At 37.0% G+C, this 17938-nt stretch overlaps 1 protein-coding gene across 1 annotated transcript in view; it reads right to left on the bottom strand.

Annotated features, from left to right (window-relative positions):
* Window positions 1–17938, bottom strand: part of TEK (TEK receptor tyrosine kinase) — a 767861-nt gene that overhangs the window by 187670 nt on the left and 562253 nt on the right. The window contains exon 13 of the mRNA XM_044061437.1: window positions 8481–8641. Within this exon, the coding sequence (XP_043917372.1) occupies window positions 8481–8641 (161 nt within the window). The remainder of the gene's footprint in view (window positions 1–8480; window positions 8642–17938) is intronic.

The raw sequence follows: 17938 nt of genomic DNA on the forward strand, positions 1-17938 counted from the left end.
AAGTCTCTTATATCTTTGTTAATAAGGTCCATGATGATTCTCTCCATAGCTTTGCAGATAAGGCTGGTCAGGGTTATGGGTCTATAGTTCCCAGGGTCAGTGGATGCACCCCTTTATGTAAAGGGACGAAGGTAGCTATTTTTTTATTCCACAGGGACATAGCCAGTGTTTAGGCTGTGGTTGAAAACAGTGTTCAGCGGTGCAGCTAATTCCTGTTTTAATTCATTAAGAATGCAGCCAGGGATGTTATCCAGTCCCAAAGAGGCTGTGTTTTTTGGCTTTGAAAAGGGCATTTTAGACCTGCTCCTTAGAGTTAATAGTTGGAGCACAGGTAGTAGGGATTCTTTAAGGTATATGTGTCAGGGACAAAGGAGAGAAGTTCTCACTGAACCTATCCACTAGTAGGTTGGCTATTTCCAATGGTTCAGTATATGTAGTTCCATTAACAACAAGTTCTCTGCAAATCTGGGTTTTTCCTTTAAGGTTACGGATGTAGCTAAAGGATGCCTTATGGTTACTCTATGTTAGGGAGGCAAATTTGGATTCATAGTTTGCTTTAGATTGCTTTACAAAGCATCTTATTTGCTTATTTAAGCAGAGGAGGGAGTGCTTCCAATTATGAGACAATTCCTTCCTGCTCTTAAACAGCAATTTCTTTCTCCTTTTGTGTAACCTGTTTATGCAGATGTCCACCAGGCAGGTTGTTTTTTTTTTGAAGATCTTACTTTGATCCTGTCTGGTATGGCTGAGTCAATTCAATTGTATACATGTTTATACAAAGCATTAGTGTATATCCCAGTATAAGTGGCCTTGCCATCAGTGGGGGCAGGAGCTATGAAGCTATTAATGCCACCTCTTAGTAGGTTGTAAGTGGTTTTGGGGAAGATTTTTAGTCTAGTTTCTGCTGAGGGTGGGTCAGATATAATTTTTAATTCTTATGAGACTGACTTATGATCAGACCTCACCAGGGATGGCTGCATAATTGGGGTGGTGCAACAGTCGCCCATGTTAGTGAGCACCAGATCCAGAATGTTTGAGCCCCTTGTGGGGCTGTCAAATAACTGTTACAGGGCCTACCCCGATCCCTCTATGGGGCAACAAGCTACTTATTTTAACAATAATAGTTTGTATACTGATTTTGGTAATGAAATGGAATGTGATGACTTTAACAGTAATTCAAGGGATATCCCTTTAGACCCACCACCCCTGAGGAGATCAGAGATATTATGTAACCAGAACAACCAGGGTCAAATGAACTGGAGGGCTGGTCACCAATCTTGTCAGGGGCAGTGGAGGGGGAGAAGGGGATCTTATCAGAGATAAGCTTTGATGGTGTTAATGGTGTAGAAAATGATGATGTCATTGTTATTAAAAATTGTGCTGGTAATTTCACTGTTTATAACTACAGTCAAGCCAATGTGAATTTTGAATGGGCTGAGTTGTTTTCTAAAGGGTTTAATTTTGTGCCTGCTAGGAAAGCCAACATCACTGATACTGTCTTACAACTGAAAATGTTCTGTAGGAAGTTGAACTTTGCTTTATATTTTTCTGATGAAACTTTGACCACAAATTCATTACAGTTATCTAGGTCTAGTACCTTTATGCCTTCGGTTCATCCTATGGTGCAAATTTATGAACACCTATGTGAGTTACAGATTAGGGAAATTTTAAAGGTGAATAGGCACCATGACATAACCAACCTTACACAAGCTGAAGGAACGCTATTACATAGTATTTTGGATAGAGGTGAAGACTCATGAAACCCGACAAAGGTGGGGGGTTGGTACTTATGGACAATGATGCCTATAACCAAAAAATCTTTGAGTTGTTATATAGTGACACATATACTGAGGTGTCTAGAAATGAGCTTAATATAGCCTATAGAAATATTGATTTGACATTAGAAAAATGACATCTTAATGGTCAAACCAGCTTGGAGGTTCATGAGTTTCTTGATGGCAAGCGTCAACTGATCCTCACTATTTTTGTAATACCCAAGGTCCATAAATCCATAGTTAACCCACCCCTTCTTCCAGTTGTGGATGCAAAAGCTTCAAAGACTTTTTGTTTAGCTAAGTTTATTGATAGTAAGGTGAAGCATGTGTTGGATGACAGACAATGGGTAATTAAGGATTCTTAGTTCTTTTTGGGTAAAATTAAGCCAGAAATGTATGCAGACCATTTAATTATGGTCACCATTAACATCTGCAACCTCTTTTCAGTAATCCCCCATGACTTAGGTCTCAAATAGTTCTATGATTACTTTTGTTTCAATACAAACATGGACCATAACACCATTCTCACACTTCATAGTTGTATGGAGCTAGTCCTTGGCAACAATTTCATCACATTTGAGAGACAGATTTTTAAGCAGACACAGGGGGTTGCCATGGGAGCTTGCTGCACCCCAGGTTTTGCTAACATTGTCCTTGCTCAGTGGGAGAACTTGTACATCTTAGACTCGGACTTTAAACATCTTTGGATGCTGTATGGCCGGTATCTAGATGACTTAGCCCTTTTTTGGAAAGGTAGTAAGGGCGACTTGGATAGCTTTTTCACCTATATTAACAACAATACAAATTTTTTGAAATTTACCACGGTTAAAAACAATAATATTTTGCACTACCTTGACATTACAATTAAGAAGGATTATGATAAGAAAGTGTTTACATCTCACTTATACAGGAAGCGAACTTACTCAAATTCTTTGCTACATTTTCAGAGTTGGCATCCTCTACATCAAAATAAATCTCTTGTCAAGGGACAATTCATCAGATTGGCCAGGATGGTTTCTGACAAAGTTGACTTTTTGGCTGAATGTCACACATTGCAGGTCATGTTGGAGAGAAGGGGCTATCCAACTTCCTTTATCACCACTATAGCTGAAGAGGTTAGAACAAAAAGGGAGCAGGGGACTTACACTGCCCTGTTGTTGACTTGTTTACCGAAAAGGGACGACATTGATCTGGCTGGGCAGAGTAGATTCAAGATGGCCCTAACTTTACCTTTTACTATACATTTTTTTGACATCAAACAGGTCATATGTAAATTTTGGTCCATTTTTAATTTTGATAGTGAGGTGGTTAAAAGAGTAAATTCACACCCCCTGGTGGTTTACAAAAAGGACATTTCCTTGAAGAAAAATATGTAATCCAGGTGACTTTGGTAAATTTAAATGTGGGAGATGTGCACAATGTCCCTTTATCTTTGACAATGGCATAACGGCACATAAATGTTTTGGGATCATCTTGCCTTGTAAAAAGTGTTATTGTTACTCCAAGACAATAGTTTACATTGCATTATTTGACCTATGTGATGGTTTTTATATAGGTAAAACCAAGACAGCTCTCAAACAGAGAATCTACCAGCATTTATATGACATCAAACAGCATAGGAGAGGAATGCACTATACAAGCATATCAAGATGTTCCCTACACACACTTTTAAATTTGGAGCAATAGATCATATTGATCTGGGTACTCGAGGGGGGGGGGCCCATTTGATGAGAACCTTGAATTTTTAGAGTTAAAGTGGCAAATCAGGACAAATGCCTGTCAACTACCTGGGCTTAATGACAGGTTGTCCATTAGTTCTTTATTAAGATTAAAATCTATGTATTGTTTTTAACATCTAACAGATTGACTTAGGTATATTTATGCATATATGTATGTATATATATATATATATATATATATATATATATATATATATATATATGTGTGTGTATATATATATATATATATATATATATATATATATATATATATGTGTATATATATGTATATATGTATATATATATATATATATATATATATATATATATATATATATATACATATATTATATGTATATATGAATTATTTTAAAGTGTATGTACTTGGTTTTAATGGTTGAGTTTTCTTTAAGAACTTTTATATTGCACAATGACTAGGGGAAACGATGTCTTGTGTTATCAATTAACTTGTTAATTCCTGACCAATGAATTGCTTGGGAAGTGTTTAAAGAGTATTCCTTGCTGATGCTCTTTGTTTCTTGTTCTGAAGAAGTCTGTTTTATGACGGAAGCATTTGAATAAAGTGGTGGTACACTAAATACATTCCTATTTGGCATTCTGTGCTTGACTTGTGGTTTTGAGCTGCACCTTCCTTCTGGATTTACCACTTCTTAGTAGGTTGTAAGTGGCTTTGGAAAAGTTTTTTAGTCTAGTTTCTGGTGAGGGTGGGTCATATGTAATTTTTAATTCTTATGAGACTGACTTATGATCAGACCTCACCCGGGATGGCTGCATAATTGGGGTGGTGCAACAGTCGCCCATGTTAGTGAGCACCAGATCCAGAATGCTTGAGCCCCTTGTGGGGGTGTCAAACAACTGTTCCAGTGCATTTGAGTTAATGAATTTCAAGAACCTTTGTGCAAGTGCATTAGTACAGGTATAGTTTGCCCAATCTAGGAATGGGTAAATAAAGTCTCACGTGACCAGGGTGTTTGGTTGTATCTTGAGAGACTCAAGTAGATCCATGCAAGCAGTGTGGGAATCCTGGTTCATGGAGAGGGTCCCATAGCAGGCAATAACTTGGAGAGGGGTCTTGCCTACTGTCAATTGTATTTGGAGTAGTTCTAAGGAATCATTCTGTTTAATCAGTCTGGAGATGTATTTGTGTTTGATGAATATTGATACTCCACCTCTATTAGTTCTCCCACTCTCATTTAGTGGTCTGAACCTGTGGAAGGCATTGTAACCCGGTATGCCTGAGGTGCTTTCCATGGCCTTAAACTAAGTCTGTGTAACTGCAAAGATGTCAGCATCTTCTAAGGTGAGGACTGCTTCCAGAGAGTGCAGTTTCAGATTTAGACTCCTAGCATTTAGTAGCATAACCCTGAGGTTGTTTTTTGAGGATATTTTTACATTGGGAATTTTGTTCTTGTGCATTGCCTAAAAAAAGGCACAATGGGGGAGGCAAGGGCCTTAGCCAGTAAAATAAATCCTAGGGGTGACAGATGAAGACCATCTCTGGCAAAGCATGCAGGTCCATCGACCATATCATCCCAGGCTGACAAGTACCGAATCCCCTTAGAACAACACCAAAAACTAAGCCAATTGTTGAAGTCAAACATTTTCTGTCTGTATTGTGGCATCATCCTAGGTGAAGGTGGTATGCTGCTTAAGGCTAGGGACATACCTGCCTGGGACACATAATCAGAGAGCTCAGTCATGTCTCTGTTCATATAGTCCAGTGATGTACGTCTCAAGATGTTTACACCAACACGGAATATGACGGAGTCATAACAGTACTTGTTGTTGAGAGACTTGACTGTGTGGATGATGTGGTGCATCCTAGCACCTGACAGGCAGCTAACCGTGACCTTTTCCTTATGCAACCTGGTGAGTGGGACATCTGTGTGTCTCACAATGGAGTCACCTATGACTAGATGTTAGAGTTAGTGTTATGCCTTATGGGCTTGTTCGGTGAGGCACAGGTGCATGGGTTTTTATATGTACTTTTAGTCTACTGAGGGTGCATTATGTGAAGCATGCTTCTCTTTTTGAGGTATCTGATCTATAGGTAGTTTCCTGGTGAGGTCCTCCACATATGTAGGTTTAGGTGTTGGTGGTGTGGTTGATGGAGATGAGGTGTCTAGGCTGACAACCTGGTTTGTGTCTGGTTTACTGACTGGTGAGTGAGAGAGCCTGGATTCTAGGTTCTTATATAGATGCATCTCTCAGTTGTTGAATTTGTGTGAATTAGGAGAAGCTGGTTGTCTGTTTACATAAGATAATCGCTACATTGTCTCAGGATGCCCAAGTTGACCAGCCTGGCTAGAGAAATGGTGGGACATTGTCCAGCCATAGTGCAGGGTATAATAGTGTGGTCAGTGAGGTTGGCAGACAGGTGAAAAATGTCCAGACTTTGATGGGCGTAATTGGTGGGACTTGTGTGATACCAGAAAGGCTTCAATGAAAGTTTCTCCTGGAAATAAGTAACAACAGCGAGATACCTCTGATAGACCACAAGCAGTTGACTAAAGGAAAATTAACTAGCTAAATATTTGTGTCTATAACTGCCAATGGTATCCGCAACTGCCCATTAGTGCATGATAGTGCTTATATAGCAGCTAAGAGAAAACTTTTTTTAAACCAGTTAACCAATTGGAAAGCTAAACACTGAGCCCTGGTCCAACAACCATGAATCAGATGGGTCCTTGACTGCACTCTCCTGCCTCAAGGGTGCAAGGGGGCCCTCTCCAACAAAAGATAGCTGGATTTTAGTGCTCAGATAAAACAAACAGACCTAGATCCAAAAAATCTGAATCTAGACTGTGCTATAGCTACAACAAAGTGCAGTAAAGCACTTCCATTCTGTTCAATGTAAAATTGAATATATTAATAAATTGATAAAGCTATCAAAATGAAAAAAATGTTACTTTCTTGGTGTGGTAGAGGTTTGAGGATGGCAGCAGTCTCCTCATATTACTACATAGTCTCACAGTGTATTATTAACACACTGCAAAATAATACACTGGTTTACAAATTGATCTAAATACTCAGATAGGGGGCAGTTAATTGGAGGAGCAGTCTCCCCATCACATATAAATTAAATGGATGATTATCTGCATTTATAAAAACACATTAAGCTAGGGTACAGAGGTGAAAAATAGCAGAAAATTCAAAGACCTACACTCAGAACTCACATCAGCTGAAAAAGCACTCTGCAAAACAAAGACCCTTTACAAATATTTCCCTGTTTAGTAAATGTGCTCTATGATGCCTACTGCATGCATGTATATGAAATATTTTCCAGTACTGTGCCAAAAATAAAGTGAATATTGATAATGTCTATTTATTATTTGCTACACTTGCTTCACTTTCTTTTAAGTATGACACAACATAACCAAACCTGATAATACAAGTCATTAACCTGTCAATCCTCGATGCCTGTACTGTTCGTTTTTGAGCTATGCCCCCAAAACTCTGCAAACTAGCATCAGTGGCTACGACTATAAGCAGTTGACCAGAGAAATTAATTTATTTTGACTGTTTAAAGAGTAAGGGGGTTTAGACTGAAAACTAGTTTGTGATTATATTAGTTTTATCATTTACTGACAATGGAATCTGGCAGCCAACATTTCCAGTTTTAAGACATGACAGCAAAGGTTTCCAAAAATTGCAGCTCCTCCATTTTTCTCCTATTAATATTGAAATGTATTTATGGAGAAAGGATTTCTAATTCATAGACAGAAATATACAGGTATATGTGTGCGTGTGTGTGTGTGTGTGTGTGTGTGTGTGTGTGTGTGTGTGTGTGTGTGTGTGTGTGTGTGTGTGTGTGTGTGTGTGTGTGTGTGTGTGTGTGTGTGTGTGTGTGTGTGTGTGTGTGTGTGTGTGTGTGGTATATGTGTGTGTAAGCTTATAAATATATATTTTTGATTAAAGTTCTTGTGTTTTAGTAAAGGTGACATAATTAGATAAAATTGTGTAGCATGACTGTGGTGCTGATAGCAATTTCTCCACTAAGATGCTGGTGGCCTCTGTTTAAAGACAAATACTAGCATTTGGAGGGTCAGAAAGAGGAGGAAAGCTTCAACATCAGGGGAGCAGTACTGCTTGGAGGCTTGGGATTAAGTCCAGTGTGTAGTGTTTATACACATTTAAATGGTTCATACACTAGAGAAAGAAGGAAGCAAAATACATCTGCCTTTAGCATCTGGTGTTGTGTAAGGCATGCATAAAATTATTGCAAGGCATTGTCTTTCCTTAAAGAATTGTGAAATAACCCTGCACACTGACTAAATGATGGTTTCCTAACTTATGGTATCGCATCAGGAATACCCCAATCCCTGCCATTGAACAGTCAGAATATAGAAAGCAGAAGACGCTTAGTGCCACTGAACAGTAGAGTACCATCAGAAGATCAGAAATGTGTCATTTGGTGCCAATGGCGAGAATGCGGTGACAGCTAGAAACAGGTAGAAAAGCAAGTGTGATTTGAGATACTCCAAGGAGAGGTAGTTTGAGAAAAGTAAAGATAAATTCATGAATCTTTTAGTTGAAATCATTTTTTGTCTGTGAAGAAAAGGTGGAATGCGGTTTCTTAGCAAAAATACAAAATGCATGTGTCAATAGCTACATTATTTTTTGTTCTGTTATGATAGCTGCAGTGAATGGGGAACCTTGCAACACTGTTCTGTTATGCACTTAACTGTATTACAGTTTTCACTTGTGGCAGGGAAACTGAGACAGTATTAAGTGGGAGTAACATCTTTCTTTCTTTCCTTGGAAGTTGCTCTTCATCCTGTAGTGTAAATTACAACACCCAAAGCGCTGTTCCATAATACAGCTAACTTTCCACTGCTTAGTTTCTTGATGAGAATGGTCACACAGCAACACTCCAATAAAACATTATTATAGGTAATGCATTACAGTCTCCTCTGTGAGGTCTTATTATGCAATATTGAACATTAAAATATTGCTAAAGACTTACCACTACATTTTGGAAAGCTTGAACCATACTGTGATGATAGTTAGCCTTCTTCATTTGTAGTACAATGAGGAATGCAAAGAGGATGGTCAGACAGGTCATTCCTGCTGAGCCCAGGATGGCAATAAGAAGCATGTTCCCATCAGCCTGAAATCCTTCCGTACCTGTCATGTATAGAGACCAAAATGCACTCAGTAACTTTTATGTGTACATCTGACAGTAGCATTTTCTGACAGTAGCATTAGACAACATATAATTTATTGCAGTCATCTTGCCCACCAGGAAATTGTGACTGTTTGCTAAAAGAAAGTGAGTGCTGTGGATTACTTAAGGTGAAATTTGCCTTTTTGTTTGCTGTATTGTGGTAATAAGCCCAACTATTTAAACAGATGAGGGTAAACAACATGTCAGAGTGATTCAGAAACATATAAAAGTTGCACAATGAGCCAAAACCACCAATGGGTTTGTTCACTATGATATCTGGATAAACAGAGAATCCTCTAAGACTCCATGACTGGCAACTGATTTAGCTGAACAATTTATGCCAGTGGCTGTTTTTGTACCTAATGTTCATGATGGTAAACAGTATCACTCTCTGCATCACAGAAGAATCCCAAATGCACCTATAAAATGCCATCACATTCATGACAGGAATATAGTTGAATGCTGTTGTGTAGACAGAGAAGTTTATGTTTTTTTTTTAATTTTTATTTATCCTGTGTTGACTAGGTAGTCCCACTATAAGACTTTTTTTCTGGGGAGACACAAGGTGACATTTATATAATTAGGGACATTTTGGTCAGGCATCAGGAAACCTCCCCTACTCATCATTGTTGTGAGTGGGATACATTTTAGAGTAGCACTTCTTGTTTCCTTTCCAGGTACAGAGGCAGCCCAGAGAAAGAGGGAAGGAGATGGTGTAATGAAAGAAATGAAGAAAAAGGCAAATACTGAGACTGGAGAATATCTACAGGATTCTGAGGAAATATTTCAAAGAAACCTGTTTGATGGAGGTGAGTCAGGAAATGATGGATGTATAATTACAACCCTCCAGTTGGGAGGGTTGTGTGATGATTTACTTAAAGAAATGGTGGTGTGGAGTGAGCCAGAAAATGAAGGAGATGTTTCTTTGGGGAAACATTAAGGATAAAATACAAAAAGAGGATGCAGAGGCAATCTTGAAAAATAGAGGTGAGATGGAAAAGTAAACATATGCAGAGGAAGTAAAAGAAGGCAAAAGTGGAGTAGCAGAAAAGAAGACAGACAAAAATGAAAAACAAACGTAGTTGGTAAGGATTCCAAGTAAAGAAGACAAAGAAACTGACAGGTATGAAGTGTGGAACAATTTAATAGCTCCTTTGGGTGTAAAAGCACATGAGGTAAGAGCATTTATACTTATTAACACATACATTTTTGACATTGTATTGGAAACTGTTTTTTCAATGGAAATTTTTCTTGGAGAACATGAAAAGAACAAAAACATACACATGGAATCTTTATGTGATAAAAGCATTTAACAGGGAAACAAAAAATATCTATGTACAATTTTGAATAGAGGTAGCATTAGAGACGTTAAAAGGAAATTTGAAAAATTTATGTTAAGAAGTACTAGACATTGCAAAAGTTTATAATAAAGAGACATTTTGTGACATTACATTTGAAACATTTTTTTTCAATGGAAAATTATTTTGGACAGCATGAAAAAAGAAAGACTGTGACCCATTGAATGTTTATGTGATAAAAGCATTTAACAGGGAAACAAAAAAGAAGATTCATGTACAATTTCAAGCAGAGGGAGAAAGAAAGATTTTGAAAGGACATTTGAATGTAAAGAAGTACTGGACATTGCAAACATTTATGACAAAAGGGGTTTATGGACTGGTGGCTTGGACTGTATTATTGTGTTGTGTTAAATTAGAAAATAAAAATTATACCTATACCAAGCATAATACATGTTGTGGGGAATATGTGTGTTGTAAAATACTGAGGACAACCCAACATGTTTTTTTTGTTTGTTTATTTTTTTTTTTGTGGAAAAGAAGGATATTTGATAAGTAACTATGACAAAAAGAAATCTATGAAAAAAAAACTATGACAAAAGAAAATGTTATATTTGTGGGGAAATGGAACATGATGCAAAAATGTGAATTGAATGTTATAAATGTAACAACATTAGACATTTATGGATGGATTGCAAAAATTAAAATAATTGTAAGGAAAAAGAAAGAAAAAATGGAAAAAAGAAAAGAAATTTTAGAAGTAGTAGAAATAGAAGAAAAAATAGATGAGGAAAAAATAATATAGAGGACACAGAAGAAGGTTCTGAAGTAAGTGAAGAAGACATAAACTGGGAGGGAGTAACTGGTGAAAAAAATCTATTAGTAAAAGGGCAAAAGACAGAAAAAGAAAATTTAAAGGATAAGTACAAAGGAAAAAAGAAAGGAAATGGATGAAAAAAATATGTGTGTGTGTGTGTGTGTGTGTGTGTGTGTGTGTGTGTGTGTGTGTGTGTGTATATATATATATATATATATATATATATATATATATATATATAAACACACACACAGACACACACATACACAGACACACACACACACACACACACACACACACACACACACACACACACGTATACATCTAAAGATCTGGGTCTGGTATAATTGTTAAAGTGTTAGACTTACCAACACAAAGTACAGTTATTCTTATCTTTGGGAAGGAAATTGTTTGGGCTTAGAATTGTCTAGCAAGGAAGCTAGCCTTGTAGTTAATTATGAGTTTATGAACTCATGAATCAAAGAAAAGGGAATATTTTAGAGTACTTTCTGTAAATATGAATATTATTACGAATATAGCAAGAAGAATAGGAATTGGTGTAATACATGTGATGTAGATATACTTATAAGATAGAACATTTTTAACAAATGAAGAAAGATTTCAAACAAAAACCTATGAGGAGGAAAGACAATCTGGAATTTGGAAAATGAGAGATGTCCAGGAATAGCCGTATTCTGTAGAAATACAATAAAAAGGTATTTGATGTAACTTTAGCAAAAATGGGAATATTACCCATTGTAGATTTAAAATGGGAAGAACAAGTATATAGAATTATAACATTATATGCTTATCCTAACTGTAATAAAAGGGAAGCTTATTTCATCAGAGTTTATACTATGTAACAATAAATATGAATATTATAATAACTGGAGACTTTAATTGTGATTTACTAGCCAAGCATACAAAGAAAGGAAATGATATAAGAAAAAATGTTAGAAGTTATAAGATGTGGTAAGTTAAAACTTTTGGACAAAAATTCATGCAATTACAAAAGGGGTGTTTAGAGAACTGAAATAGGTTATTTTATAGTATAAGAATGTTTAGTTATAGGAGAAGGGGGCATAGTTGAAACAGGATTTTCTCATCATCTTGCAATATGGCTAGAGATAAAAGAAAATAATGAATATATAAAAACAGGCAAAAGAATAAAAGGATAGACGGGAAAGCATGGAGTGAAGAAGGAAAGACATTAGTAATACAGTTATGGAGAGATCATACTATTATCAGAGCATTCTATAAAAATTGCCCTAATGGTGGATGACATTTAAGGAAAAATATAAAAAACTGTTTTTACAGTAGCAATATGATGTGAGGAAAGCAGAGAAAGAAAAATATAAAAAGCATATGATGATGCATTGGAAGATTTAGAATACAATGATGGATAGTAATTTGACAAAGAAAAAGAATTATATGAAAGAAATCAAGAAAAAATACAAGAATCATTATATAAGCAAAGATATTTTTACAAGGAAAAAGAACTATTGAGTTACGTAAGCAGATTAGTAAAGGAAGATGGTAATGAAAGAAATAAAAAAATATAAAAGGAGAAATAGAAATAACTCAGGAAAAGTTCATGAATAGTGCAGTACAATATGTGCAAGAAATGTTTAAAGAAAAAAAGAAGGTAATGAAAAACATGAAAAGTAAAAAAGTTAGAAAAAGAGAATAAAGAGTTGGAAAAGGAGATTGCTTTAAAAGAGCTAGATAAAGTATTACGACAAGTAAATATAACTTTGGCTGCAGGCCCAAATGGAATATGGTATGAAATATATAAAAATTTAAGGGATTGGCAAAAAAATATTTATTAAATATTTTGAATGAATGTTTAAATGCAGGTTTTATGTATAAAGAATTATGTACTGGAATACTTAAATTCATATGGAAGAAGGAAGATAGAAGAGAATTAAAAAACTGGAGAACAATTGTATTAAATAATAATGATTATAAGATCTTTATGAAAATAATACAAACGAGATTTGAAACTAAAATGGAATATATGGAAGATAACATATATACTATAATGGGGAAGGGTTATTATGAATTACTAATGATAGAGAAATTATGGATAATATTATGAACAGAAAAGAACAAGTAAATATAATAGGCAACTTTAATAAGACATTTGACACAACTGGACATAAAATCTGATGGGTAATAATGAACGAATATAATATAAGTAAGGAAATTATGTATGTTAGTGTATAGTAATTCTTCTTCTTCTTCTTTCAGCTTTTTCTCGGTTAGGGGTCGCCACAGCAGATCATCTGTCTGCTCATGATTGGCAGTGGAGTTTTACAATGTCGAGTTGCCAGCCTGGTGCCCAACCTTCCACAGAAGGCACACACACGCACACACACACTCACACCTAGGGTCAATTTAGAGTGTCCAATCCACCTACTGCATGTCTTTAGGATGTGGGAGGAAACATTAGTGTATAGTAATTATAAAGTCAAAATACTTGTAAATGGCTGGTTAAGCCAAGAGGTACATGTGAAGAGTGGTATAAGATAGGGATGTCCAATTAGTTGTATACTCTTTGCATTAGTTATGAATGTGATAATATGTGAAATAAATTACAAAATGAAGGAGGCAGGGTATGCAACACCTGAAGGGTTAAAAATTCCAGTTCTGTTAACATATGCATATGACATTATAACTGAAAAAGAAAACAAAATGTGGATAAAAAAGTAATAATTTGCACAAATGAGTGTCTAGAGATGATAGAGAAGAGCATATAATTATAATTCAGAAAAAAAGTTTATTTGATCAATTCAGTACTAATGGGAAAAATAGCATACTTAGCCAGTGTATTTATGCTGCCAACAGTATTTGAAAAGGAATTCTTGGAGATAATGTTTTCAGTTATATAGGTTTCTAGATTAAACCCAGTAAAAATAAGAATTTTGTATGTAAATAAAGGAGAAGGTTTTGGGTTAATTAACCTAGTGGTATATGTTTCTTTATTAAATTTGTACAAAGTGTTACAGTGAATAAATGAAAAAAGATGAGAGATTGGTAGTAAAACTGTATTAATATATTTATGATAAAATTTGGGGTATGAGAAAAAGAATATATAAATGGGGAAAATAAAAAAAATGATGATATAGAAAAAAATAAAAAATATGGTATAAGAAGGAATGATAAAACATTACTGTGTAAAACCATGAGAAAATCTAATAATGAAAAATTAAATCTATAAAAATAAGAAGGAAATTGTGTAATCAGAAAGTAGAATCTTAATATTTTTTTTTTTTTTTTTTTGTAGAGACTGGTAATAGATACATTGCCAGTAAAAGGAAATATGCCATATAAAAGGGAAAGTGATAGAATATGTTTAAATTGTCAAGAAGAAATTATGGAACGTGTGTTTTTGAAATGTAAAGGAGTAAAATGGTTATGGGGGAACTATGTAAAGAAGATTTTTTTGATGCTATAAAAAGTAGATAAAATAAACATGGATATAATAATAGAAATAAGTAATATGTTAAAATAATAGATAAAAAGTTATTTTATGTTATATGGGTCATATGGAATAAAAGAATAAATGAAATTATGTATAATTGTAAATTAATTTTAGCAATAATATTAAGTAAAGTCAGATTGTGATTATGGATAAAGGAGTGGGGGAGTTAATAGTGATAAAACTTTGGCATCATTGCAAAGGAAATTATGAATATGTGGAAACAGATGTGTATATTTATATATTTGTAGATATGTTAATATTTGTAAATATGTAAACAATTTGTAGACAAGAGTTTTTTGTATATAAATAAAAGACCCCTAATCTTTTCAATAGGTGCTGTGGGATCTTTTACATCCAGTGGAGCTAATATGTGTAGCACTGACTATCCTTGCTACAAGGATCTTTCACTGGCAATCACAGGACATTGGAGTTTCCAAACATTCATCTTATGAATGCACACCATTTCTTTGATGTTACACTGCAGCATTTTAGGGAAGATATACTGTTGCCATGGATGCAGAGGACAGATATAACACAATTTATTTGCAATATACCATTTCTCTTGAGGTTCTAGAGACCACTGATTGTGTCCACATACCATCACAGCCTCAAATGATCCATAAGGATACCAGTATATCAACTATCAGAGTGTTCATCAACTGCTGGGTGACAGACAAATTCACAGGCAATTATATACAATATGTCTATTCAACACCCTGACAGTTTCTACAGTTTCCACATTTGGGACATGTCTGAAGTATACCAGTGACTTGTGTCAGCTTATAGGTGATTCCAAATATGTCCTGACATGCAAGCAACAGAGCATGGCTAAGATGCAATACAGTACCTTGTTACTGCAAACCTACAGCATAATCCAGCATTTGTTCAGATTGTTGAAGGCCTGCTTCCACTGCCTAGATTTCTCTCTTGGCAGACTGCAGTGTGTTTCAGAGACCTGCTGCAATATATTTGTCACTCTTATAATTCTGCACAAGATAGTGGTGTGTAAATAGCTAGAGCAAGCCATTGGTGAACCAGACAGCCAGAGGTGGAGGATATACCAGATGTGAATCAGTGGAACTGGCAGAAGGGGAAGACACTGAGAGGCAGGTACAGACACATTAGGCTGCAGCACTGGCAAAGAGGTGTCATCTTGTCCACAACTGTGGGTCAGATTAGACACAAAGTTTGAAACTGATGTAAGTAATGCTACACCCTGGCTATGTGGTACAGTGTACTGGCTGAACACTCTGTGCATCAGACATTTCCTAAACATGTAAAATAGCAGTGGAGGCAGTTATCATCAAATGAACAAGTGGGAAGGTGAAGAGTGACAAAGGTAAGCAATAGGCACAACTAAGGATGTGAAAGAGACAGGGTGAGTGACATGACTGTGTGATTGTGTGAATTTTGGGTATGCTGTTTATATTGTACAGGGAGAAGGTGGTGCTTCTTGTGGGGGGTTGGCGTCCAGATATTGTAGGCACTTGTTCAGTCTAGGTTAACAACTTTTTTCAGATGTGATTGCATTGTATGTATGCGACTGTGACAGGTGTGTGATCCCAGGTAGAAATGACACAATACATGAATCCCCTTAGCCAATGATGCTTTCTCTAGAGGAATGGCATAGGCACCAACACGTACCAGAAAGGACAAAAGTAAACCAAGAGACTGCAACTGTCTGACTATGCCATGTGACTCATTGCCATGTAGACTATGCCTATGTGGGTTGCCATGCTGTGCCAAACCAGGCTTATCAGAAGGGAATAGCATGGAGAAAGTAGCAGTATATGACTTGGACCTATCTGTTCTATGAGATATGCCTGTTGAGAAGCAGATGAGTGACAATCATGGAAAGAGCTTTGTCCTTGACATGTAGAGATGGATTGCCCTATGGAGACACTGGATGCAAAGGTCCATGGCATTGATGGCCACTAGCCTACCACTTCCAACTCTGCACTGATGCCTTATGGTGGCCCCAATGCCACTGCTGCTGCTGTTCGGGCAGAGAAAAGCAATACTCCCTGTCTAGGGAGTGCCAGGAATTGCATATTTTTTCACAGGCTCTGGAAAGGGAGGGGCAAGTTCCACAAGTGACAGAGCTTTCTCACTGGATGTGTATAGTATTGTGCCTTCCATAGTTACAGTTGCCAACAGTGGTAGAGTGCCCTCAGTCTATGTTGATTTTAGGCCAACATCATCATCAACAGTGTCTGATGCAGAATGACATCAGACATGCTCTTTTCCACAGTACAGAATTCTATGACAGTAGCATCTGTGAAAGCAGATAGGTAATCACCTTGTGTAGCAGTGCTAATGTGTGACATCCCAACCCTCAGTATTGTAACAACAGTGCAAATAACAGACATGCACAGAAGGTAAACAAATGTACCTTGTCTTCTTCTTCTTTCAGCTTTTCCCAGTTAGGGGTCACCACAGCAGATCACCTGTACACTCATGATTATCAGTGGAATTTTTATGGTGTTGAGTTACCAGCCCGGTGCCCAACCTTCCACGAAAGGCACACACACATATGCATGCACTCACTCCTAGGGCCAATTTAGAGTATCCAATCCACCTACAGCATGTCTTTGGGGTGTGGGAGGAAACCGGAGCACCCAGTGGAAACCCACACGACCACAGGGAGGACATGCAGACTCTGCACAGAAGGCACCCCAGCCAAGGATTGAACCAGAGAGCCTATTGCTGTAAGGCAGCAGCGCTAACCGCTGCACCACCACAGCCACCCTAAACAAATGTACCTCGTATGGTATGTATTTGTGCCTGCATGCAAAAATGTACCTGTAGGAAAGGTATGACAGTATTGAGCATCCCTGATTTAATGGCACTGGTGCACCTCATAAATATGTTACTGACATAAGGAAAGACCAACCTGGTGCATCCACAACAAAGACATGGGATGATGCATCCAGTTCCTCTCCCACTTCCAGGCCTCCACCAGGTTTTTGAGTCATTCCCAGACAGGAGTAGGAGAATCTCCTCCATGTCCATGAGAGTGATCTCCACCTGTCACCATTCTCTCCCATGCAGTGGCATAGGCCTTTGTGTAGGCATGCAGAACCATGTTGGTCACCCTATGATAGACCTGGCAGGCTACCCTGTTCTAGTAACAAACTGCATTAAAATCTGCATCCAGTTAATGCCATACATATTCCCTGTAGGTCTGGCTGGTCTTACCTGGGCTGAGAATCTGCAATCTATGAGCATAACGAGCCTGCAGTAACACATTAGCCTCCACATGGGAAAACTACTCAGGGTGTTTCCCTTTTTTGCCACCATGTATGCACCTGTAAATGTGGACATACACCTACAGTTAGTGAGTGGGTACAAAATAGGAGCATCATCATCTGTACTGTTCATGCACCTACATGGCAGCAATGACCACAGCAGGTGCCATGCCTGCCATAATTCAGTATCTCAGAACACTTCCCCATAGTGATCCAGTAGGGTGACAGGACACTTCCCCATAGTAGTCCAGTATGGCCACATGGGGATCAACTGTGTTGAGAAAGGATATATGTCCCAAATGTTGAACAATGCTCCATAACAATACAAGAATCACACTTTTATACAGTCACTCTTCCAAGATGTCCCTGGTCTGTTTATCCTTAACCCAGCAGACACAGAGCACTTCTTCACT

Source organism: Protopterus annectens, chromosome 2.part0, assembly GCF_019279795.1.
Source record: "Protopterus annectens isolate FY-2018-M chromosome 2.part0, PAN1.0, whole genome shotgun sequence".
Classification (NCBI taxonomy): domain Eukaryota; kingdom Metazoa; phylum Chordata; order Ceratodontiformes; family Protopteridae; genus Protopterus; species Protopterus annectens.